Here is a 27,587-nt window from a genome sequence, read left to right on the forward strand (position 1 = left end):
ATATATATATATATATATATATATATATATATATTTGTAAACATCTATGTTTATTTTGGAAAACAACAATCAACATTTTTCACAATTTTCTGACACGGTGTGTACCAAACCAGTCATTGCATTCTACTGAAGGAAAATATTTTTAGTGTGTTTAATCTATGACAAAAATAACGATTATTTGCAATCATGGTATGAATAACATTTATTTGGTAAACTTGAAGTAGGTTCAGAAGTGTGGATCAAATTAGTAGCCTTCTGCATTAATCAGTACCCAAGAAGCATCTCTAAATTGCAAGTATATCTCTCCCTCTCGTTTAATTGATGTTTATTTGATTTGTTTGCTCATTAAGCAATATCAAATGTAAAATCATTTTTTAAATCAACAGTAATGGAGAAAAAATAATTTTGCAATATATTTTATCCATCCATCCATTATCTGCTCCTCACTACGGTTGTGGGCGTGCTGGAGCCTATCCCCGAAACTGACACACATAAAGCAAAAGCAAATTAAAAATGATATACTTAAACAGAAATATTCAAACCGGGTACCAATTTATGCCCTCCTGTGTGTCGACCACATGCCTGACTAGAAAGACTGTCTTCTGTGGACAATGATGATGCCATTTTTGCTCCTACACATTAAAAATAAAATAAAATACAATAAAATAAGGCATTCCTAAAATGGGCAAAAGCCCCCCTTGCTCTCACAACAGTACCTGGCTTGGCTCTATTCGTGCATTTTGTAAACAGCCGCCGGCTCCCCTGTTGCCCCGCACACAGAGCTCACATTCATCCCAAAGTGGGCACCCTGAGGAGGATGGCGGGGGGCGAGAGGCATACTTTAACTTAAGAGGACACACAGCCATTTTGACGACGCCTAATGCAAATGCATTAGTGTGGTACGACACGTTTGACGCTCATGCATGGTTCTGTTAAAAGGGACCATTTTGATACAACTGAGATTTTTAGCATTTCATGGACAAGACTATATACAGCGACACTGTGCTTAGTCGTTTCTTTTATCACAAGCCAGAAAGCCGTGATCAAGGCCAGACCTGCATTATGAATGGCAGTCTGAGACACACTTCCATCAAGCATAAAAGGAATATCATCATGAGAAATGGTGTCTCCAGCGTGTTGTGAGAACAGTGAAAGAAAAGCACCAGGAATACATTGAAGTAACTAAAAGGCTGCTCCGGTGGTGATGCATAGATGCCTGCGCTTATCCTGCATTAACATTTACGTACTTGCTTCCAATCGCAACCGGACAAACGTTAAGTTCGACTGTGTGATGAGTCTTTTCCACTTTCTTCTACCTGAGATAGCGTGTTCGACTATGGACAAATACAAACAACATTAAGGCATCCAAGTGAAATCCTCTCCCATTTTGAAGGCACAAGTTGGATTCGCTCCCAGAATGGGCGGAACAAACCTCATTCACCCACTAAATTATAGTAGAATTCACTTCACATTGGAACGAGGTATTGATTCCACGCATTGAAGAGGAAGAAAAGCAGTGGAATAAGCAAGCCCCATTCTTTGATATACATTTTTTTTACATTTGCTAAAACATAAAATGTTTAGAAATATGTATCATCAACTTCGGAGTACGGCGTTTCAACGTAAATTGGTACAGTGGCCTGCTGCAAATAGCCAAAGTCTGTAAGTAATTGACACCCCCTTAGGGTTTTATAATCCTGTGGCATCTATTGGCTATTTGCCCTTAGACAAAAAACACTCCATGGAACTCTCCAACTCACTTCTACATAGTTCCTTGGCATCAAGATGCCAATAAGTGGCACCACAGCAATAGTTATGAGAAAGGACAATTACCTTCGCCCCAAAAAAGACCAAGTAGGTGAGTGAGTTTTTCAGGGAATAACAGAAAATAGGTTCCAAAAACAATGCATGAAATTTCAATCTGCAAGTAGCGAATCACGAGGATTGCCAACCAATTTTGCTGTAGCACATCAGTGCAATTCAACTTCACACATCGGTTAATTTTCACGTAATTACTACGAATAATATATGCATATATGTATAATATATATGCATATGCCCTGTGATTGGCTGGCAACCGGTTCAGGGTGTCCCCCGCCTACTGCCCGAAGACAGCTGGGATAGGCTCCAGCACCCCCCCTTGACCTTAATGAGGATAAAGCAGTTGGAAAAATGAATGAATGAATGAATATGCATATGTCGAGAGGCAGAATATGAAACACTCTTCCATTAAATAAAATAGATATCCACTTTTTGTAGAAAAAAATCATTTCTTTTTAAAATTGTCACTTAAAGATTGGAAAGGGATATTTGAACTTCTTTCTTTAAAAAAAAATGTTCGTGCATGCATGTTAGTTAGTTTAGCGTTCGAATTCTACAGTAGCATGAAGTTCATGTACCAACCTTGGAAGCAGATGATAGCGACAACGTACAGGGGGTCTATTCGGAGTCTCCCCCCACCCTCGCCGCGTCGATTTTCGGTCTCTGTTGTTAGATCCATGTCCTGATTTTGGAGCTCGGCGGCTCCTCGGTGCTTGTCTCCAGAGTCGTGAAGCGTGACTGGGGGGCGTCAAAGGGACCGCCGTGGGTCAAATGACCACCGTTACCTGATGAGGTCCGCGTGCGATCCGGACTTGAAGCTCACCTGGTCGTTGAGTTTGACTAGCGGGAAGAAGGCATGTGGGGACGGGTCGCTCGCTTCCCAGGCCGGACAGACAGGGCACACTTGGAGCGCACTCGACAGAAGACCCGCCGAAAGTTTGTCAAGCAAAATGTAAAAACTTTAGATTTTTAGAGTTCAGAGCTGTAAACTCGGACAGCGGTGTTTCATCACAAGCCGGCGCGTGCAGTTCCCTCCTCGGCGGTCCACCAGTTCAGTGACGCCCAGCTCCGAGTAACTGAAAGTCTTCACCGACTTTGTTTCGATCCCTCCGCTGTGTTTCCAAGTTGGCTTCCTCTCATTCGCCTTGTGAATGTGTTTGTACTAGTGAAAGCACGACTAGTGATACACTCCATTTCCTGTTTGGATTTTCAAAATAAACTTTAGACTGAACTTATTTTTGACCAAATTAGTCTAAAAATTACATTGACCAAAGTTAATCAATTAAAGTTTACCCCAAATGTGATTTTTTTTCGACGACAAAACAAAACTTAGACCATGTTGTAAAATGTTGTACACTTACATTTTACTGTAATACGATGACGACATGTTACATGACATGAGTTCACTTCGGCTGATGACTTCCCAAGCACGTTACCAAAATATGAATTGTATTTTGAAATGAGCGCACCAATAATTTATGCGCTTACGTGTGTGTGTGTGTGTGTGTGTGTGTGAGTTACATCTTCCGGTACCGGTGCTTAAAAAAACGAAACAACATTGCCACCTGCTGGTACGTCAATCTTGGATGCATGTTCTTTGGAAGATGGCAATGTAGCCGGAGTACCTCAAATGTCCGAGATTCAAAACCAGAATCTCTGGACTGTGAGGCAGTCTCTTACTGTACTGCCACGTCATTTTAGGATATCGATTTTGCGCCTGTGATGCACAGAGCATTTGCAATACATACTGGATATGAAAAGTTTACACACGCCTAAACAGATGTCACGTTAAAAAAATGTCTATTAAAAATAGATCAACCTAAATTATTTAACTACATTTCCCAACACTGTGACCAATACGCTGGACAAAGGAGATCTAAAAATGAACAACTGAGCTAAAGTGGTTACACGTGTGAACAACCACTTTTAACGAGGATTGTGTATGTGTTCAGAATCAACCAATCATTCAAACTCACGGAACGATTTCAAGTGCTTCTGGTTCGGCGCAAATTGTGTGCGTATATTTGTGCAACCAGTCTCAGCCAACCGATTTTTAATTGATAAGGGGTTATGGGTCACATATTCAAGGACGACACATTTTTGTTGGTATTATTTTATTAATTCTTGTGTCGGTTCCATTTGTTTACAACATATGTAGACTTTTCTTTTTAATCAACTGAACAAAACGTTCATGACAAAACAGAAATTGTAATTTCGAATCAAGTCACGATTTGAACATCTTCACTAGTTGGAAGCAATTGACTGAAGGTATCACTGTCCTATTCATGTGTCCCCTAATGAGAAAAAAAAAACAATTTTCCAACATTCCAGTTCTTTTGAATCACTTCATTTAAAAGACAGAAGACAAGCATTTGAGCATTGTGCAAATCTATGACAGTCACATTGTAGCAATCTAAACATGAATTACATCCTCATCAGTGTAAACAATTTCAAGTTGGAGTTGTTCACCTTCACATAACCTCAAACAGCATGGCACCTGATATCATTCAAGGAAGGGGCACAAGTTACCAAATTTCCAACTTTACAGACCTTTTACTGTTTAATTTTTTTTTAAAAAAGTGGGTGTTCACATGGATGTTTGTCATGACCGAGGATCTATACGAGTTGCCTTGTTCATGTTGTGAACACACACAGCTCTCAAAAATAAAAGACAATGAAAGTAGCAGCCTATTTGACTTCAAAATGTCATTCCATTCTGTGGTCTGCGAGTCACGTGATGACAGTAAGGTATTCATTCACCCTGTATCCCAAAGCTTTAGCCCAATGCCACATCTCCACCGGCAAACAGAGACAAGTGAAGTTTCAACAATCAGCAAATCTACAAGATGTCATTTCAAAACCTCTACACAGCTCATTTCTACATTGAGAGCACTAAAACAAAATTTATGATTACTTTTCATGGAGAAGGAAAAGGACAATCAGCACTGTTTAAAAAAAAAAAAAAAGAATGGCACAGGATATGTGAAAAAAAGGATCTTGGTGTCATGCTCTTAACACCACTCAACGTTTGCACAACAACAAAGGAAGGCAGGCACAGTTTCACAAGAATCCATGTGAATTCAGACTAGTGAAAGGGTCTTTGGATGCAAGTGTTATTTATGAGGAAACATCTTTGGGTCTGACGTTGGCAGGTCGAGAAGGTTCACTTCAAATTCCAGCTCAGTTTCCAGAGTACAGATTTATGGTGCTGGAGCTCAGGCCTCGGCTCACCCTCAAATTATTGCTTCGAGTCTGAGACTGAGATGTAAATTTTGTTCAGTACATGATGGAAACATTTTACTGCAAACAAATCTCTGGCACGCCCGTCCAACACAACTACCAGCAAAAAATAACTACATAAAAAAAATTAAAAATCCTTCAAAGTTATAAAACGGAATGTAACTGGTTCCTCACCTGGAATAACTCATCACCCGTCTTGTTCAGGTAGTTCAATGAAGCGGCTCGCTTCATGCTGGCAAGCAGAGCGGAAGATGTTACGTCATGCAAATGAGCGGACTTCAAAGGCTAATCTAATCCTTTCTCTCCTTGGTTTTTGCGGTACTTACTTAGTGCTGCGAGGTTCAGGCGGTCCATTGCCCTGCAATTTTTTGACCAACAGCTCGCTGCTACGACGCAGGACGTCTCGGAGTTTGCCCAGAGAGCCGCTGCGCTGGAGTGTTCCGCTGCCGTCCTGCGCACACACACTCATCAAGCCACTTGATCGCGATGAACACAACTTCACATCGCACTCAACAAGTCAACAGAGAATCATTTCATCATTAATTTCTGGCTACGTAAACATGAGCTAATTATTGGCAAACATTTAACAAGTGCAAGTAGATCCAAACTCATCATCATTCCAGTGAGATATCAATTTATTTGTCCATGTTACTACTGGTCCTGGTTTGTTTTGAAACGAGAAAAATGTTGGTTGTAATAAGATTCATAACCAACAGGGGGAGATGTATGTATATTGAGAGCATTGGAGGTGACCACCAAAACTCATCTTCCCATTCAAAATTGAAAAACCAAAGACACCTCAGTATTTGGCTCGGTTTTACTTGCAAATAATAATTTTATATTTAACACAGACACAATAGACAAATATACGAATAATCATCATAGTCCAAAAGGAGTATTCGAGTCACTGTGAAGAGAGAGAAAAAAAGTACACCACAAACGGAAAAGGTGTAAAACTGTGGCAAATAGTTATTTTACTACAGGAAAGTAAATTCTCAAATAAACAGAATATCGTACTTTAGTCCGTAACAAGGGTGGGAAAAGTGTAGGCCAGGAGCCACATCTGGCCTGTTTACGTTCTAGAATCTTTTATCCGCAGAGCATTTACATCAGGCGTGTTAGGGAGGGAGACATCTAAAACAGGCTTGATAGGGGCTCTTGAGGACCGGACAGGGGCACCCTGATTGACATGACCGTATTTGTTGCATTCATTTAGCATGTTTTTCCCCTAAAATGGGTTAGTTAAAATGTACAAATGTAAAAACCCATTTTTATTCACTTAATCAGGTGATGGGAAAACGTATTTATTGTAAATAAAGTAACATCAAAATTGTAAAATACAACTTCACATGTGCATATAGCACTATTATTAGCCAATTGGTTTATTATGACTGCACTAATTATGAATGAGAACTCTATGAATGTTGTCAAAATGGTTTAAATAACTATAAATACAAATAAAAAATGGTTTAAATATAACTATAAATACAACTAAAAAATGGTTTAAATATAACTATTAATACAAATAAAAAAGTAATATACATGACAGCTAAAATGCTTTAAGTAGCTGACTCACAGTGCCTCTTTGATTGAATCGATAAATAAATAAATAAATAAATAAAATAAAAATAAAAATAAAAATAAAAATAAAAAAAGTTCAGTCCCGGCATACAGATGCTAGCTTTCTTGAGGTGGCTAAAATAATATTTATGAATTTCAATTTCATCCAAAATTCTTGAAATGTTTCACCCTCCTGGGGCGCTTCAACAATTTCTGCTGCGTGTTTAGATGAAAAGCTCTTCAAGGTAGAAGTCATAGCATTAAAATGTAAGGTTTTCCTCATATACGTTATAATTGTTGATACAACCGAATAATTGAGCAATGGCAAATATTTTGAAAAAAAATAATCATCCCTGTCTGGCCCTATTTTCTGCTTCGAATATAATTTTGTCAAGCCGTGACAAAAAGGTCAGAGACTGAAGAGAGAGAAGGCGTAACCAAATAATGTGTCAATCATTTTTCCATTCACGCCACACACACACGCACATGCATTCAGTCTGCATGTCGCAGCTGCAGCACAAAGCCCCGTCGTGCTGACACTCTTTGTGGCTGGATTATTTGACTTCGGTTAACAAGGTAAACACAAGGAACTGAGGTTCAACATCACTGGGCCTAGGAAAACCACCGCCAAAGTCGTCGTTCTCACCAGTCCGTCATATAAATTTATTTCAGCTCTCATACTTTTAATTGACTGTCCATTCCAAAAAACACAACATCTAACTGGTAACATCTCACGTTTGGCGACTTTCCAACATGAATGATTAAGCCACAGTACCTAAGTAGTAGCCTTGGCTAGCATTCAAATTTCACAAGCAGTTTGAATATCGCAGACTGTAAGTTGACGGGAGAATGCACACAACGGCTCTGGGAGAACATGGCCCATTTTATCTACCCCCACCCCTCTCTCTCGTGTTTTTTCACTCAAGATTAGTGAAAATTTTGTTAAATTCTGACTTTATTCTCTGTATTTGGTTTTTTCCCTCAGTACAATGGTATCAAAAAGCCAACTTTTTTTCCCATCCAGCTACGGTGCAGTAACGATTGTGCCCTATGAACTTTGCTTGCAACAAGTGACCTCACTAGTGAACAGACAAAAGGAATCATTCCAAAAATGTATTTTGGTTGTGAAATATTTCAATAACTGAACCAATGACTTTTTTTAGTGTTCTATGAGGACTAAAATGAAATAGATGAGTTTTTTTTTCCCGAAAGGTTTGGTGGTCCAAAATTAGTTTTATACAAAAAAGGCAAGTTCACAGATGAAAAAAAAACTTTATTTGAGATGCCAACAAGTGTTGCTGCAACCATATTCACAATGCAGATTAGTAAATATGACGCAGTTCTACTACTAGTGCTACTAGACCTAATGTAATGTGAACACTACATTGGGAAAATGAAGTCACACTATAGTTATATGTCAAGAGTAGACAGTTCAATAAATAAGCATTCCACTAACACAACATTATTGATATTATAGTTATGTGACTCACAAGGTCAATTCTATAGCTGAGAGTAAAAGCAGAGGTATAGATGCACGTTGAAAAGGAATGAAGAATCAAGGCAAGTAGAAGCCTGAAGCCAGCAAATGAATGCATCACAAGCACAGCCAACAATGACACTTTCAAGGTGTTCAAGGTCATTGCACATTCACTTTGTGAAAGGTGAATTAACTGTTGTGGGTGTTGAGCTGATGAAAGAACTAAAACGCTTTTCACCCAAGTGGCGAGGTTAAACTATGTGACCGACCACTGTGACTGTACACACAAATGCACTTGTCAAACACGACTGCGAATCACAGCTTCCACTTGAATAAGAACAATAAGAAAAGGCAATAACGCTTGCTTGAGACCACGACATCTGATTCTCATCTCTCATCTAATTGGTCTCTGCTGACACAAAGTAGAAAAGCATGCCGCTTGTTTTCTCTTTTGCAAATGTGACCTTCTGTGGATCACACAAAAAAACAGTGCAAAGAGCAAGGACACTGATGACAGAAAAAGCAAACCGTAGAATGAATTACTATGGCAACAGCTTGATGTGATCTGACAAATGTGTTGTCAGAATCGGATACAGACAATTCTGTGATTTATTTAAATACTACCGTCTTACTATCCAGCCCAAAAAAATGTGCATAAAAATGTAAAATAAGTGTAGAAAATGACATAAAGCTCTTAAGTTTTAAAATCGCAACAACAATAAAGGCTCCCTTTTTCATCTGGTCGATTCAGATACGGATTATTGATACAAACGTGAAATGACATAGTACCATAAACGTAGGCATTTTGAGATTAGGTCACAACATTAAACACAAAAATACCTGCAATATAAAAAAAAAAAAGAATGTTGCTAAGCAGAGCACTTTTGACAACTTTAAATAAAAGTGGGTGACGTGTGATGCGGAAAAAGGTTATTTTAGAATTGAAGGAGAGGAATTCAGTCAGTCAAATAGAGCGGTATTCACATCGAAGGTTTCAAGTGTCAATTTCGATTTGTTTTGATCTAAAGTGGAACAATCAATAAATGCGCCATTGCAGCGTAAATAGAATGTGAAAATTAGATCCATATCTGAGATGAACCGAGTTGTGGCAATGCGAGTGCCGCGTAAACTCACAGATGGGATACACCCCCTGTCACATCAATGCAAGCTTGAAGTCGGCAAAACAGATGGGTAAATGTATTGGTGCATGAGAGGCATGTCAATCATTAAATAAGCAAAATTGCTGACGGCGGCCAGTAACATGGAGGTTACCCTCCTTTAAATCAATGGGGGAAGAGTCAGCCCCAACAATGAACAGTTACATTTGCTTGTAGTATCTTACTGTTTGTTTACATTTTGTCAGCGGTGCCTGTGGATTTGTTAACATGGGATTTGGGTTGTTTCTTGTTTCCTTTCCATGTACAAACCCAGTTCTAATGAAGTTGTGACGTGTTGAACGTAAATAAAAAAAGGAACACAACGATTTGCAAATCATGTTCAACCTATACTTAATTGAATGCACTACAAAGTCAATATAATTAATGTTCAAACTGATAAACTTTGTTTTCAGCAAAAAAAAAATCATTAACTTTAAATTTTATGCCTGCAACACGTTCCAAAAAAGCCAGGAAAGGTGGCAAAAGGTGGTGAAAGTTGATGAATGCTCATCAAACACCTGTTTAGAACATCCCACAGGTGAACAGCCTAACTGGGAAAAGGCTGAAAACCAACATTCAATGCCCATGACCTTCGATCCCTCAGGCGGCACGGCATTAAAAACTGAAATCAATGTATAAAGAATCTCATCCCCTTGGGCTCAGGAACACTTCAGAATGATGTCAGTAAATATAGTTTGGTGCTACATCCATAAGTGCAACTTAAAAATCTACTATGTAAAGCATAAGCCATTTGTCAACAACACCCAGAAACGTCACTGGCTTGTCTGGGCTAGAGCTCATCTATGATGGACTGCTGCAAAGTGTAAGTGTTTGTTGGTCTGATGAGTCCACATCTCAAATTGTTTTTGTTAATTGTGGATGTTGTGGACTCCGGGCCAAAGAGGAAAAAAAAAATATCCGGACTATTGTGGACGCAACGTTCAAAAGCCAGCCTCTGTGATGGTATGAGGCTGTGTTAGTGCAAATGGCATGGGTAACTTACACATCTGTGAAGGCACCATTCATTCTGAGAGGTACATACATGTTTTGGAGGAACGTGTGCTGCCATCCAAGCAGTGTCTTTTTCACGGATGGCTCTGCTTATTTTAGCAAGATAATCTCAAAACCACATTGTGCACATATTTACAACAGAGTGGCTTCATAGTAACAGAGTGTGGGTACTAGATTGGCCTGCCTGCAGTCCAGACCCATCTTCAATTGAAAATGTGTGGCGCATTATTAAGCGTAAAAAAACGACAACGGAGACCGCGGACTGTTGAGAAAGAACTCCACCTACAAAGCTTCAACAGTTAGTGTTCTCATTTCTCCAAAGTTTATTGAATGTTGTTGTTTTGGAACTTGTTGCAGCCATAACATTCTAAGTGAATGACTATTTGCTAAACACAATAAAGTTTATCAATTTGAACATTAAATATATTGTCTTCGTAGTGTATTCAATTAAATATAGGTTGAACATGATTTGCAAATCACTGCATTCAGTTTTTAAATGTTTAGCACAACGTCTTCCTCTAGATAAATCTGACCGCCATAACAAGTTATGAACATTGTTTAGCACAACGTCACAACTTCATTGGGTTTGTACACACAACGATATTGGATTTGTATCGCCTGAAATCAACATGGCAAAAACATTGCCTATCTGCAGTGAACCGGAATCAGGTACTTGGATCTGAAATTTAAATCTGTCTTATTATACTGTTTGATATGTGTAACATACATACAAGCAAATTGAGGGAAAGAAAAGAAAGGGAAGGAGGCTGAGGTTATGCACGCGCACACACAACGGTTGTGCTCAATGAGGAAAAGTTGCCAACATGGGGTTAGTAGAAGGAAAAGGTAATGCCAAAAGAGCGAAATGGAAAACCAGGAGGGACGAAGATGAGAAGACCAAACGTCCCGGCAGCTCTCGATCGGACAGCGGACTGATGTGACAGCTGAGGAAGGGGAAGAGGGGCTTTCTCTGCTGGGGAGGGGGGCACACTGGAGAGGAGCGACAACACATATCCTTTAGCTACTGGTTGAGGGAGGGAGAGAGGGATGGAGGAATAATCTTGATGGCTTAGGCCTGATAAGAGAGAAAAAGAGAAAGAGACAAAAATGGCACAGGTTGTAAGACGACCAGCTCTAGGTTGGTCCTCCTTCCTCACATCACTCATTCCCTTATATGCATTACAATCCAACAACTAGGCCTAGTTTTGTTGATCCCAGTTCATTATGCTAAAAGGTAAAATGTGCACTCAGGATCTTACAATGGAACCTCCCAAGCTGAATGCTCATAAAGTTGTACAATTTGGAGTTCAACCATTTTGGTAGGGGGGTCTGGAGTTGCCGCAAAACCTGGACATTGTCGTGTTATATTTCATGAAGCTTAATGCAATCTTGTGAGACTTCACCTCATTGAACAGCCAAGAGGATTAACTCTAAATTTGGAGCCTATTTTTTGTGATCGCCAGAAGTGAGATAAGGAAACATGTGCCCAACAGGCAAATGGAAATTGAGCTCCTTGTGACATTGAAGCGGTACTAAGGGGCTGTCCTGGCTCTTTACAATACGGGCTAAGTCGACAACAACAATAATTAAAATAAGAGTCCACAACAACTTTTAAAAAAGGTCCTTTGTTTCTACAAATGTAGCTGCTTTTGGTGATGAGAAGAAGGTTGAAACAGTACTGTATTGTCTTACCTCTTGTTCAACATACCCCATCCAAGTTAATGGTGAGCAAGTCATTTTTAAGTTTTAATATAAAGTGGCAGTGACAGTTACGAATGTTCAAGCATGACATTTGTACATTAATCCTCCATCACGTTTTCAAATGTTACACTACTACTTTTAAAGTCTGGTCTTACTGAACAACATTTTATTTGCGTCAGTTATATATGGTAACATAAAACATTACCTGTACAGTGAATGTTTTTTGGACTCTGACAATTAGACTAAACACATTACTTCAGTTTCTATTATTTCCTACAAATTGTTTTGTAATTTATACAGCCTAGTGGAATTGAGGTGTTCAAGTTAAGAGGTTCCACTGCATCCTTGGCGCATTACCTAATCAATGTGTTGGAGTGTTATTTGCGATACTTGTGCAACTCTGAGCATGTTTGAATTATAGCAAGTGTAATATCTTAAATTTACATAATTTAAACACACCAACAAAATCCAAACTATGACTTTGTGTGCAGGTCCCCTGATTTTAGATGCAGCGACTCAGTGAGTGGGTGTTTGCCGTCACTGTGACTCAGCTGTTTTTCATTCATTTCGGAGTAGCACAGTCTGAATTTGGCAGTGATTGCGTGCTGCAGAGATGGACCATTAGCAAGCATCAGCACTGAAATGGATACACTCAAAATCGAGTGTGTACTGACAAGATGGGATTTTGAGACATCTTGCAGTAGCGCGATGCGGGATTTAATAGACTGATCCAAATTTTCAATCCCAATCCTTCACTTTCAACAACAATACACGCAAAAGCACTGTGCTACATACCAACCCAGCCTCGCTCGAAGAGAGACATCAAGGGAGAGTACAATCCACTCAATGCAGAAAAGAACTTTGATTGACAGGCTGATTGGTTGTCATGGCAATAGTAACCAACAAGGTTAGTGATAAAAGAAATAAGCCAAGGATGGAAAAAAAGACAACATGCAAAGAGACAAGAAGCATTTAACAGAAAGCAAAAAGCAGGAGTCAAATCATGCATTTCATGATGAGACACTCAACGATTAAAAATCAAGACAAATAGTTTCGCTGGCATCTGACCACCCTTCTACTGTGGGACCTCAACATAGATTAACTCACATGAAATGGTGTCTTTGACAACATCAGGACATTATTACTGTGATACTCCTAATAAACGTGTCATCATCACTCAGTGAGTGTGCTGACAAAGGTTGGCAGTCAAGAATTTGCTTACCAGATACGGTAGTCTGATACTGCGCTAGCCTGATCCTGTGTGCCAAGCTTTGGAAATGAATACATGTATGGACTGTCTGAAGGTTAGGCTTACAGTCAAACTAACTGTGTCAAATGAGTGCTGAGAAACAAAATACAAACAAGACAACGGGTCTTGTTTTGTCAGTTGTATGACAGATCAGGCCCTCAGCTACCCTCCGCACATCATCGCATGTTTTATAAAGCATTGTGGCATTGCAACAGCATTCTAACATGTGTAGAGAAGCACTCACAGGAGAAACACTCACGCTCACATTCACATTTACATTCACGCAAGTGTTACCACAAAACGCCACCTTCTCTTCATGTAAAGACTCACTCAGAAAAACAGACATGTTAATATGGCACCCACGTGAGAGCACACAGTCCATTAGTGCGCATGTTTATGGGTTAAGTCCATTGACTGGCACGGCTGCATGCATGTTTAAATTGGCTGGAGCGGTGAAGCGCGATGCTGCACAGTGTGTGAGAAGCACAGGCTCAGTCAAGGCACATCTCATGGCACAGTCATGTAAAATTCACCACAGGGTTTCTTCTAACTAGGACACGCATCTAGCTGTGTTTCTCTGACTGTACAAATTGCTGCACTGAATGTCGGGAAAGGAGTAATGATACATTTAATGATGTTGAGCAAAAGGACTGACACGTGAACCTCAGTGGACATTTTAAAGATGGATTAAGGTAACCTGCAGATTAAATGCACACACTTTTGTGCACTGAAAACCTGTAAATTATATTTCTCGGTTCATAAAAGGAATATGGCCATGAGAGTTCTGGATTTAATTGCTTTTTAAATTTGTTTTCTATGTGAATCCCAGGGAAAGTAATATGTTGCCAAGGTGCCAAAGCATGAGCCTGTGCCATCTTTTTCATGATGGCTCTCGTGCAGAAACAATGGCAACAAAATAACGATTAAAACAAGACATCGGCAAGCAACGAACAACACCACAAAACCATAAGTCAGATACACTGTCAAATAGGACATGTCGCCATGCCAAGACACTCAATCAGCTTTATCTTTCAACCAAAAGATTTTGATGGAAACCCCTCATCGGAAGGACAAGGCAAAGGGGAGCTTGTACAAACAGCGTTCCCTGCGTACATCCAGTCCAAATCGAAACAGGTTGTTTTACATTGTATTGTCACTAATTGGTGGCAATTCCAGAATATGTTTAAAGGTGGTAAAATGGTTAAAAAAGATTTATGTACCAGTCAACACTCCCTTTAATAGGATCAAGTTGTCTTGTACTTCCAATGAGGACCACTTGCATGTAAGATTCAATTTAAGTGGATCTGTACTCACCCCGTTCCACTCCACGCCCATACTCACTTCCTCGCCAGCTTCAGAGCCACTCTCGTACTTAACGCTGCTCAAGCTCTCCCTGCTCCTTCGCCTGTCGCCATCTGCGTCCTTCAGGATCTCTACCATGCGTGTCTGGTGGATAGGGTCAATGCCCTAATGGGAAGAACACACGGAGGAAAACACACCATAATTGCAAAAGGTAAATGTAAACATTAGGAAGGTGGATTAATGGTTGAAAGTGTGTAGTTGTATAGAAGTATTTAAAGGGTCTGCATCATGCAAAATCAACTTTTTGGGGCCTTGTTAAAATACAAATTGGATACCATGAACACCCCCAATAGGTGTTTTCCTCCATTCAACCACCCCTGAGCAATCTTGTTCATCCTTGGATTGAGGAGCCGCCCCCACCAAAACATACGCCCACCTTCTTGAGCAGCCAGCAGGACGCACGACAAGTGTATTCGGGAAAGAGGTGCTTTGAGCAGCCTACCCGGTCGAGGCGCCAGCCTCTCCGGTGGCAGACTATCCAGTGGCTATTTGCCTGTGAGCATATGTATAATTTCTGCGTGGTGAACCTTGGCCAGTACAAAAGTGGATCGGCGGGAAGATTAAACCTTAAAACTGGCACCATTATCACAATCAAACATGCTGGAGAAGCAGAAGCTGTAAGTAAATTAACCCACTATCTAAATTATGACATAAAATTGTTGTTAAGCATGGTATGTCAGATGTATTTTGTTCTTTACATTACACTGGTTTTAATGAGCCAGGAACCTTACTTCCGGGAAATGAAAACAGCCACCAAAATAACTTAGATTTCATAAGAAATCAGATCGCAAGTGTACCAGATAATATATAATCATGGTGGAAAGCTTAAAAAAAGATGATACAGACCCTATCGTGGTTCATGTGACTTAAAAGTCAGGAAGAAATATTTTCTATGGCTGTGAAATGGGAGGAATGCCCAGGGAAAAAGGTGAAAGGTCTATGGCGGCCGTCACTTACTGTGTTGCTCTGGATCCAAAGCAATGTTGTGAGAGGGGGGGAAAAATAGAATGAGATCGACTCACAATAACATTTTGGAATTGACAAAACAGTACAGTGATAAGGTGCTTCATGCGCATGCATATTCCATATTTTTCAAAAATATGGTTAACCTGCTTGCGGGATCTCACAGCGCACTCCTCCAAGGTCTCGGCAGCTTCAAGCTTGCCCTGACGACGGTACAGAGCCCCCAGGTTCCTCAGTGTTGTGTTCACGGTGGGGCTGTGGACACAAGAAACAGGCACACCGCTTCATGGTTGCTTAAGGATTGAACAAAAAGTTTTCCAATTTGAGCAGCAAAACATGACTAATTCAAATAATGTCATGTGATGAACACATTTAAGCTTGTGTTGCCTGACTGAAAAAGCCCCAATTTGTTCCAGGATGGGAATCTGATAATTGCTCCAGTATGGGTGATCGATTAAATCACACAAGTAAAATGGTATGCTGCATTCCAGAAAACTGGGGGGTGAGAGATGCTCATTCTGACTAGGAAAAATGCACTGGAGCAGCACTTGGAAGTTCTTGCTCAGCGCAAATCCACATACCATGACTTCCCAACGATAAAGGCATCAGACATTAAACACCGGCAGTGCCAATCTGGAATGAAAAACCTAATACCAGTTTGTAAACTAGATTTACTGTATTAATCTAGATGCCAGCATTGATCTCAAGATTACCTCTCTATGTGAAGGCCTTTTGTATATTGAATGTCACTTAAGTTTATATTTGTTTGTTTAGAGGTGTTTTTGGTTTACTTTAAACCAGAGTGTTGAGGGAGGGCCTACGAAGGTCAAGGTGGGATATTTTTAGTCTTCAATTTGGGAATGCAGCGGTATATTATACACACCAAAATTTTTTTTATCTGACATTTCTCAAACGATAAAAATAATTAAGTCTTAGAACTTTTTAACTATATAATTCAAAGGTGTCTCTGAAATAGCAACTCTGGCTCACCTGTTGACTTTACAGGCTTTATACCAGCCTCCATACTCTCCATAAGGCGTGTTGTCCCTGTGCTTGCCCTGGAAGTAAAAGAAAAAGCCAACTGAGTAGGGGAGGAGTGGTGTAAACCAGACCAACAGGATTTTTTTTTTAAACATATGACTTGCCCAAAGGCGCTTTATGCTGAGTCTAATGTTTGCACCATGAGAGACTGGATCACTTCCCAGGATCTGAAGTGACCTTTCTGTTTTCCTATTGCTTTTAAAATGTGCCGTTGCTCTTTATGTACTACAGTACTCCTAAATATCACGAGTAGTATCATATGGCAGCTCTCACCTTGCTCATCTCCTCCCTTTCCTCTGCGTGCATCCAGATAGGCTTGTTTTCAGCTGCAGACACACACATGGGAGAGGTTCGACAAACTGCGCAACGCGACTGGAATACACCCCCACACACACAGCATCTCTTGAGGCTTTGCGAAGTCCGTCATCAACTATTCATGATGTACCGAAGGAGCTGAGAGCTGCCTATTGCCCTTCAAGAATGAAGGTTGAATCTGCAGTATCAATCTGCGTTTCTGTAATCGTCTTGCGTGCAAAAGCAAATTTGCTTTAAAATAATTTTTTTTTTTAAGTGTAGAAAATATGAGAGTATATAATATGGATATATGCTTGCAAAATACATGTATGTATTTTGCAAGCATATATGTAGCCAAATGTGATTGACTACGTGGGAAAAAAAACTGTGGCTGAATAATGCGGAAGTGCTGCAGTTTTGTTTGAAAAAAATCAGCGAAACCTTGTAGGTTACTCTTCAAGGATGAACCTGTCAGAGGAATTTGCCAAGGAAAGCTGACAAACGTCTTTTTTTATTTCTTATTCAAAGAACATCTAATCTCACGAGGGATGCAACATCTTGTTCAGTTGGAACTAAAAGAGAATGCAATTGCCAGAGTTCAGACCAACAAACTCTTTATTTCTCCAAAAGCCTTTTGCAAGGAGTCTTTGAGTCCTTTGAATGGTGAAGGCAGGCAGCCTGCTTAGAACATCGTCCACTTTTTAACCATCTGTCCAGCACTCCTCACTGGTGTGAGATAAATAGTAAGTAGAAGATGAAACAATAGTGAACGCTATAAAACAAACATCTCTAAAGGGCAATTCAAAGTAAACCCAATGTCGGTTTCTATTTTAATGTCAGTGTTCATCTTTGTTGTCAAATATCTTCATGTCATCTACAGGTCCTTACCATCAACAGATCCAAACTCTTTCTCATGGGCACGAGTCAGAATTTCTTTGTACAGAATCTCAGCCTCCTTATACTTTCCCTGTTTGAGAAAGCATGACGCCTAGAGAAGAGAGAGGGCAAAAATGAGGTTTAGAGTTGCATCAAATGACTCACAAAAACAACGGTCATCTCCAAGAGAGAAGGAACGATCTTCTCCTATGAAATTACTCATGCTAAGTCATTTCATTTTGCACGAGTCAGAATTTCTTTGTACAGAATCTCAGGGGGAGACATAAGGGAGCAAGTCAGCTGACGAGATGCTACTGGCTTGCGTGCAATATCTAGTGGTTAACTAGATCCTCAGAAGTGCTTCTCTTAAGGAGTCTCATGACAAACACACACATCAGTGTAAAGCTTTGACATTTGCCTGAATCTCAGAACTTCAATAAATTGTGTCCTCAAAACATTGAAAATATCTCAAGATACTCAATAGTTTACATTCACAGCACACTATTCAATAACAGTCTCCTCTTTCATATAGGAAAACACAAGACCATGTCTCCATTTAGGCATTCACTGCCTTTCAGAGACTTTGTGGTGCATCGACTCACCAGGTTATTCTTGGTTTTGGCCACATTGGGATCATCCGGGCCCAGCCTACATTCGTAGATCTCCAGGGCACGACAGTAGTAGTATTCCACCTCCTCATACTTGCCTTGATTCTGACACAGCAGAGCCAAGTTATTCAGCTGTTTGGCCACATCTGGATGGTCTTTCCCCAGAACCTGATGGAAGCCATACAGGTTTTAGTCACAAATTGGTGAGTCTAACCTATTTCTTCACTTTGCATCTATCCTTCTGTTACTGACACCCATCATCACCCTGAGACGCTTTGATCAGCTGAACCAAACTTAAAACGTTGTCCCATCACATCCCTTTTTCAGTTTCATGCCACCGTTTTTCAAAATCTGCTCTCAATTCAACCCTGTAATTCCTTTCCCAGACAGACAGAATGCCTCCAGTGGCGTCTCAAAAAGACAATTAAAAAAAAAAAACATTCTCTCTTTTATAGATGCTGGAGTTAAAATGGGAATCTTTGTTATTACAATGTGCCAAATGGTCACTGGTTTAGCTTTGAGGTCAGCTCTCAACAGCAGTGTTGTGGAAGCCAGGAATGTAACCATACCTTCTCTCTGATCTCCAAAGCCCTCTTGCACAGAGGTTCAGCCTCCTTATACTTTCCCCTCTTTCCATACAGCACAGCCAGGTTGTTCAACGTTGCAGCAACCTGCACAACACATACAGACACGATAACAAATAAAAGACGCCATTTTGTTCAGAACATCAGCCCTTTAGCAAATTACTAAAATGCTTTTCTGAGGCCCAATGATTTAAACCAGTATTGTGTAAAAAGAGTTTGTGTGTCAGCAAGCACCAAGGTCATTCAGCAAGCACCAAGGTCATTCATTTCATTGAGAAATGTTTTCTCTGGTTTTGCTTGATTTACATTAAGCTAAAGGAGTGATAAAATCAGAAGCCTATCCTCGAGTAGAAGTACAAAAAAAATCGACTGTACATCCTGAGTCAGTAGGATGATAAATAAAAGGAGAAGGTGCAGCAATTACATCCTTGTCATGTGTCTGAGCAACTCTGAACAAATACAAAAAGGACATTTGCATGTCAACATTGAGATTTGGTTGCCATGACTATGGGATTCTTACAGCAGGATGGTCTTTCCCCAGGGTTTTCTCTCGGATGGAAAGAGCATCGTTGAGAAGATGTGCAGCCTCTTTGTATTTATTTTGATCCCTGGGTGATGAAGATGAAGAGAGTTCACAACAAGAAGCGACACAACTCTAATAGCGTTAGGAAATTATCTGAAGTATGTCATTTCCCACCTATAAACCAAAGCCAAGATGTTAAGCATAGTAGCTACATCGGGATGGTCGTGTCCAGAGGTTTTCTCCAGGTCCTCCAAAGCTTGCTTGCAGAGGGGCACAGCGACCTCGTACCTGCCCTGAGAAGCATACTGGATCACCAGGTTGTGTAGTGTTCTCAGACGAGCTGGGATCTCATAGCCTCCCTGTTGGGCCGCAGCCACTGCTGCACTGTTGTGTTGATGTTGCACTGTGGGGCAAAAATGCAACACAAACATGAGGGGGGGAAAAGGGTGAAAAAAACAATAACATAATCCGATGTGAGTAGTATTGTGGAATGAATAAATTTGACAGAATACATAGTATCGTCCCTGTTAATTGCTGTTAGTCTTACCATTCTCCTCTTCATCATTGGGGAAGAGATCATCCAGGGAGTCCTTTGGCATTTCTCTGTCCTTTTCCTCCTGCTGAGATATATAAGAAATGATATCCAAATATATAAAGTAACATTTTAATAGTGACATTAATTCTCATTATACATTCTCGTTATATAATTCTCGGTGAACCTTGAATTTAAAACCAAGGTCAGTGTGGAATCATGATTTTTGGTGTACCCTAGCAATTATCCGTTTACCATAATTTCTGAACTACAACAACAACAAAAAACCAACTATCGGATTACATCAGCGTACATCCAAAATCTCAGATATACACAAGCAGTCCATTCAAGACTGCGTTCCCACCATATACTGAATGTAAAAAACTCAATCTGAATGGACTGAAGTAAAATTGAATTTGTTTTTACTGACTTTATTGGTTGTTTCTCGGGGTCCTTTAATTTTTTTTTATTTTTTATTTTATTCGAGTGCATTATATTCTCGTGTTTGAGGTTGAATTTATGTAACTCGACTTTTTGGAATAAATGGGCCATATTCTCTCATACCTAATGTTGCTCACTATTCTTTGTTTGAATGGTATCGTTGATCAAGTCTCTTCTTACATTTCAAACTACATTTTTAAAAAGCATTTAACATTCCTTCAGATATCGTACCAGATCAATATCTGTATCTGATAGTACTCTCGGCTGCAATATCGGTAGACAGTTCTCTCAGCTGCAATATCGGTATCGGATCACAAGTGAAAAAATTGTATCAGGACACCCCTGGCAAGATGTAAACTTAATACCGCGAGACTTGTTTGGTACTTACAGAGGGGGAAACGTCCTCATCATATTTCTTAAGCTGGTTCATAAACTCCAGATGTTTTTTCTCTTCCTCGAGCTGAGGGACACTCTGCTCGCTCTTTTGCAGCTTCTGCTGGGTGTTGGCTAGCTCATCCCGCAGCCACTGGTTCTCCTGGCAAAGCCTCCTCACCTGCGCGCGCAGCTTCTGCTTCTCGGACTCCACCGCATTCAGGTGGTTGGACAGGGCCATCATCACCTAGTATGAAAATAACATCAATTAAGTTTGGCATTGAATTTAATGAGCCGATAAGTGCAATGATCAGAACAGAGTGTGAATAAAATATTTCTTCTCAGTTGAATACAGAATGTGGACATTCGCAGAAGCAGAAACGCGCAAAACACAAGGAGAGCTATTAGCTGGTTCAACACACATCCAATCTATTATACTGACAATTATTCATCAAGTGTTACCTGTGCTTCACCAAGGCCCAGCTCAATCATCTCCACTGACTTGCGCAGCAGATTGGACTTCTCATGCACCAGGTTGGCCTCTTCATCCTTTTTCAGGCACTTGATGGTCTCCAAGAGACTGTGGAGAATGGAATTGTGCTCATTCTTGAGGGCTTCCAAGCCCTGGATCACCAGTTTGGTGTTGGATATGATCTCCTCTTGAGAGAGCTTTTCAAGCTTCTCTTCCCGGGCATACACCATGGTGGACATCTTGACAAGTGCTCAGGGAAACCTGCACATGATACAGAAAGTGGAACATGGTATTGCATAACTGATAAGTAAAAAAGAGCCAGAAGAATCAGTCTGACCTATTATTGCCTGACAGTGTAAAGACCTGACCTATATTCATTTTCAGGCAACTTGCTCATGCGATGAACCAATCACCCCGACAGCCCAGATGGGGGACAATAACCGATGCATTATTATGTGGGATGAGTTGAAAATTTGACCACCAAAGATTTTAGACACAAAAATGGCCCATAGAAGTGCATTTTTGATTTTGGTCTCAAATACCTTTGTCACCAAAACAACACAGCTGAAACAGTATGTTGTAATGAAGCAACCAAAAAAAACCCTTTAAAGTTAGTATCCTGCACGGCCTCAGCAGTGTCAAGTTAGATTTTTTTTTTTTTTTTAAGTCAAGTCAGCTTTTATTGTCAAATATGCTCTATGTGTAACATACAGCACAGATGAAATTACTTTCCTCTCTCAACCACAGTGCAAACATGTAGTGCATTGAACACCCATAGCTAAAATTTACATGTGTGAAACCCTGGTCTTTTTTTGCAGCCGATTAGCTGTAGTATACTACCATGGAGTTCAAAATAACACTAGAGTGGGAAGAGAAGTCAGCATTTCTTCTTGGGTAGCCCACCCATGGTGCTTGCTGGCCAGCCATGGCGATGGCAACGTCGAAGCACACCACCATGGAGCTCAGCATATTACAGAGATGTCAAATGTGATGGATCATTCACATTTTGTTTTGGAAAAATCACTGAGCGTTAACTCATTACACCAGTAACACTGACTGCACTGGATATTAAAAATATATATATATGAAATTGCTCAAACAGGTTGATAACTAGCTGAGTAAAATAACTATCATAACTCCGTCAAGGTGTTTTTTTTTTTTTTTTAAAGATAATCACAATATTGATGTCCTTTTGCGCTCAGCCAAGTCTCGCCCTGGCTGAGATGACGGCGTTCGAGGGTGTTTTAAAGAACTGAGTCATTTGGTGAGCCAATGGAACAAGCTATTTTTTCAGTCTGATGACTCATTGAGCCACATCAATTGTAGGCTAAATGCAAAAATGAGCTCCGCCCTTCCAGCTGAGATCTAAGCAGCTGGGAGCACATGTGCACACGGTCCTTTAGCATCAATGAAGATAAAAATGAGAGATGAAAGGCAGCCAGCTGCTTTGGGAATGACACCCTAACCCGACATTAGTGGGCCACTTCAGGTTCTGATCGCTCTCCATTTTGTTGATTTGAAAAAAAGCATAGCCATCAATACAATGAGAAGACGGGGTAGGGGACAGTGTGGTGGTGGTGGTGGGGCTTATCCAATGAACCGGTACTTGGCAAGTGACAAAAGGGCTGTTGAAGAAAACTAAAATGTATTATTTTGCCTTCTTGTACAACGTGCAGCTGGGTGACAATGTTACTCTAACACCTCAAATTGCTGCACCACTTCACGACACAAACCTCATGGCCTTGAAATACAGCGTGATACTGACAAACCCAGTATAACCGCTCAAACTGGGTACGTTAGTTCAACCTGATTATGGCTTTACCTTGATGTTGGGCATAATCACATCAAGTAATCACGGCTGAACTACTGTATGTCAGCAGACGTTTATTTGATGCTACTAGACATTGGCACCAAATTTTTTTTTCTCTTTATTTTCAGGTTCATGGACCTGCTTATGCTAATCTCCTGAAGAATTCATTATGCCTTCTGTGTGACTGGAAAGATCACCTTTTTCCTTGAATAATTTCCGAGGTAGATTAGTTTGTTTGGTTTAGTGATACCACAATGGCAGGGGAACCTGCAAAGTTGAACGTGAGACAATTTGGGGCTCAACCAATATTTCCTGGCAATACATGCCTCAAAAGTCAAATGAAAACTTGACAGTTAAACAATAACCATGGTGACGGTACACAAGACGAGCAACTAAATGTTTTATTACGTTTGGGTCAATGTGAGGATTGCAACATTGGGAAATCCTATTGCAGAGGATAAAGTCCAACATATACATGGAAACAAATAAAGCATACTCATGTTGTTACAATGTTGTTACAACCTGACATGATGACATGGCAGAATGGCAAAAAGTTCATGTTTCTATTTAACGTTTACTAAGTTGCCAGTTTACAGTGGATAGAAGTTGCTTCTTCTTGAGTGAAATGTATTACGGTGCTAAAACATATTTTCCAATCGCCACTCACTGCCAAGTATCAGGATTCAGGCAGTTTCACATTTTATAGCTTCACACAACGTAATATACAACACATGACCATATGCGGCACATTAACAGATGTTTGAGCTCATTGCACCAGCAGATGGCTTTGCAATGAAGTTAGAATCTGAAATGTGTTTACATTTAAAAACACTGACAGAGAGGAACAGAACTACAGAAAAAAACAATCTTGGTTCTTGTCGGGTTCTCTGAAACGAGTTAAAAACAAGACTCCAAAATAACTGCGTTCATAAAGGAACCCGTCGTTGAGCCGCTGATGACTTTCGTGCTGCAGCTTGCAGCTAGGACACTAACCTGTTTATGTTGAAGATCAGAACCTTATGTGTCTGACATGGAAAATAATTCATGAAATAAAGTGCGGCATGCATGGAACACACAGCGCTCATCTTTTGACAAACAACAAAGGATGCCGTGCCTGTGAAACGGGTTCATACAAATGTAGGCGACATGGTGGGTGGGAGAGAGTTAGAAGGAAAGAGAGAGAGCCGGTATAGGGAGAAAGGGGATGCTGGTGCCTATAGGATGACAGTGACCTTCCTGCTGCGTCATCGCAACCACCGGCATCAACTAAGGGCATACATACAAAGATATCCCCGCCTAATGCGAGAAGCAGAACAGTGCAGAGGAGCAGGATGGAATGGAGGGAGGGAGCCATGGGGATGCGCTCCTCTGTACACAGACATAAGGGAATACTAGTAATGATGAGACAACGGGAGAGGCTCCATGAACAGTTTGAAGACCCGAAAGGACGGCCACCCTGCCTACAAGGTCGAGGATTATTTGGAGGAAAAATTATCAAATTATGATTCCACCTCCAAATTATTGCAATTTAACATGCAATAATTTTTTCATGACCCTCTTCCAATGCATGTTTTAACAAACAAGCAATAAATTAATCAGTATTAAATTGAACGGTATCAGATTCATTACATAGAATGTTTTGCTTGTATAGCTTCGTCTTATGCTGCAATAAAGACAAATGAACCATGAATTAAAATGAGACCGTTTATTTATGGACTTCAATTAGTCTTTTAAGCATTTGTGGCGTAAACATAAGTCAGGAAGTCATAAATCAGATTACAGCTACAATGCAGACAAATCGGTGGCCTTATCACTTCACCATTCATGTTTGATAAAACCATTATGTAACCATGTGGACTACAATTCGTAAGCAGTGAAGTTACTATAAATTATAAATTAATAAATTCAAAATTAAACAAAAATTATAAAATGTATAAATTTCATGTCTACTGTCCAAACATATAGGAATATTTTTTAAACAATTTTCGAGTTGTGGGGGTTAAAAAAAATAAAAGAAAAGAAATAAAAGAAAAGAAAAAGGCCATACACAACGTGATTTAAAAAAAAAAAAAAGAAAGAAAATCTAAGTCCGCATGAAAAGACATTTTACTGTGGCCAATCAGAAGCCAAAGAACACCAGCTTCAGAAACTACTTAGTTGGAACAAGACAAAGTAAAAAATTAAACTGAACTGTAGAGAAATATCGCTGATATTTACTACTCAACTTGGGAGACAACTTTTGATTCAAGAGAAAACAATGTCGATGCTGCAGCAAAGTGGATACTGCGTTGAATAATACTGTGACATTCCAAGCTAAAGTAATTGCTCTACATTATCTATAAGGTATTTGTTCGACAGCAGTCTTGACCTGATATTAGCAACCTCAGGAAAAGCACCAATAGGTAGTAGAACCATGTCGTTCATGACAATCCAGTTTGTTCATGAAAGTAACACTAAAAACAGCTGACCAGTCAAGCCCCGAATAAAGTTACATTTTATAATGTGGGTCAGGGGTGTGTTTTTAGACACAAGATAACTCACTCAAGTTAATCAATGATCAAAGGCCACAACATATTGCCAGAATCTTAGCACCTCAAGTCCAAACCGATATCACACTCATGAGATGCAGTAAACAAAGGAAGCAAACAATTCAACTATCTGATGTTGAACCACATGATACTCCTAGTCAGGATAAAGACTAACCACGCTTGAGCCGACACACTTCCTACAAATTCTTAAAGCAAACCTTGTTGTATTGACAAGTTTTTTCCTTTGGAAACCATACACTGTGGATTTGTCTGTATGAGGGGTGTGATGCATTTGTCCTTTTCGAGGCCAGTGCACCAGGCGAGTGCGACTTGTGATGGAAACCGAAATCACAATGCCTTAGATCCATCAGTTAACAATGCGTTTGTGTCAGCATCACATCTCCAGATCCTATTACGTTGTTCTGCCTCACCGGATGCCATCATTCACCCGTTTCTGGCAAGCATCCACATCTGCATGACCAGTGGACACATGGTGGAGGAGGGTGTGGCAAGCAGACATGAGAGAAAACGAGGGACGTGCCACTGACACACACAGATAGATAGATAGATAGATAGATAGATAGATAGATAGATAGATAGATAGATAGTCACTGATAAAACCCTGATGTGAGTTTTACTCATACATTTCTCCTTGGGTCTGTAAACAAATAGTACCATCTACAATAATATTGCTTGATGGCAAGAGCTAGTATAATTGTCCCACTCAAATGCAAAAATATTTGATCATGTCATTTGAACAAATGACAATGAGACATATTTTCAAGGCAAAGAAGCTAGGATTTTCTGAACTTCGGAGAACATAACGGCACATGTAATGGTTCAATTATTCGACCCTTTACCTGAAATTCTGTTACAGCTATTGCATTCCACTGGACGCTACATTAGGCAGAAAAAAATTATAATGATTTTGCTCATTATGTACATGTCACGTTGTCCTCCACCATGACGTAATTTATAATTTTGAAGGACAACGTTCCCGAGTACGTATTGGTACACATTCACGGAGATGTTTTCACCAATGTTAACAGTAAAGCTTTAAATTGGGGTTCCGCGGCTCTGTCGTCAGTGGCTGTTTAGTTCGCCGAGCCTGTTAGCATCACCACTCCCTGTTTGTTGCGGACTCGGTGCGTTTACATTTCCAAGGCGGTTTCATACGAGTACAGTTGTGAAAATGGAAACCATACGGATACAAAGTTAAACAGCTGCTTTCACTAATTTCGACAGAGATAAAACGCAGTACTCCCTTACCGACTGCCAGAACCTTCGGCTAGTCCAGCCCCTTCAAAACCAAAATGTCTCCAAAACCGCACAGCTCTCCCATCAGCCTTTGCGGCGGAGCGAATCTCAGTGACGTATTGTTTTGTTTTTGTTCTCGTCTTCGAGGAATAGGGTGTGTTTAACTATATACTGTTTTCATCAATATGAATAAAGTCTTGGTAATTTTCAAAAACTAAAATGTGTCTCAGATGACACAGATTAATTGACATTTTATATTGTATGCACTATTAAAAAAAAAAAAAAAACGTAAACCCCGTGAGCAAATGTGCCACCTGGTGGTCACAGTTGTTCATTGTTTTGTGTTCACTGTACTAGAATTTATTAATATGATTCAAGTTTTGGTAATTTTAAAAACTCAAACACGTCTCAGAAGACAGATTAATTGACGCTTTATACCATATTTATGTACCATGGAAAAAAACGTGAACTCTGCGCAATACTGCTACCTGGTGGTCACAGCTGTTCATTGTTTTGTGTTCACTGTACTAGAATTTTATACTGTATTAGCATTCTGAATTTAAACGTGTCATTTTGTCGAGTGAATTACGTAACGATAAAAAAATACTCCCAATAACATGCATTGTCGAAAGAGTGTAAAAATGTTGCTACTGGACTTCGATGAAACTAGTACTTGCAGTAGTGCGGGTTATGGATGAGTCCCTATTA

General features: G+C 40.0%; 2 protein-coding genes across 13 annotated transcripts in view; both read right to left on the reverse strand.

The window, feature by feature from the left end:
* Nucleotides 1-2,967, reverse strand: part of ptk7b (protein tyrosine kinase 7b) — a 74,984-nt gene extending 72,017 nt beyond the window's left edge. Inside the window, exon 1 of the mRNA XM_019881922.1 lies at nt 2,404-2,967. Coding sequence (XP_019737481.1) covers nt 2,404-2,500 — 97 coding nt within the window. The 5' untranslated portion in view covers nt 2,501-2,967. The remainder of the gene's footprint in view (nt 1-2,403) is intronic.
* Nucleotides 2,968-4,395: 1,428 nt separating this feature from the next.
* Nucleotides 4,396-26,991, reverse strand: klc1b (kinesin light chain 1b). 12 transcript variants are annotated; one of them, XM_019881910.1, is made up of 17 exons: nt 26,892-26,991; nt 21,275-21,545; nt 20,829-21,059; nt 20,015-20,084; nt 19,642-19,870; nt 19,465-19,552; nt 18,930-19,031; nt 18,355-18,528; nt 17,765-17,864; nt 16,856-16,908; nt 16,532-16,599; nt 15,688-15,796; nt 15,536-15,544; nt 14,531-14,683; nt 5,388-5,512; nt 5,236-5,293; nt 4,396-5,079 (listed from the first exon to the last, which is right to left on the reverse strand). In XM_019881910.1, the coding sequence occupies exons 2-17, from the start codon at nt 21,521-21,523 to the stop codon at nt 5,002-5,004; spliced, it is 1,896 nt and encodes a 631-aa protein (XP_019737469.1). In that variant the 5' UTR covers nt 21,524-21,545; nt 26,892-26,991; the 3' UTR covers nt 4,396-5,001. The 12 variants fall into 12 exon arrangements, with proteins under 12 accessions (XP_019737469.1, XP_019737474.1, XP_019737470.1 ...); XM_019881915.1 differs by having other exon boundaries at nt 14,558-14,683; nt 20,015-20,087; XM_019881911.1 differs by having other exon boundaries at nt 4,396-5,073; nt 20,015-20,087.
* Nucleotides 26,992-27,587: the final 596 nt, after the last annotated feature.

This window comes from Hippocampus comes, unplaced genomic scaffold, assembly GCF_001891065.2.
Source record: "Hippocampus comes isolate QL1 unplaced genomic scaffold, H_comes_QL1_v1.1 scaffold36, whole genome shotgun sequence".
NCBI lineage: Eukaryota > Metazoa > Chordata > Actinopteri > Syngnathiformes > Syngnathidae > Hippocampus > Hippocampus comes.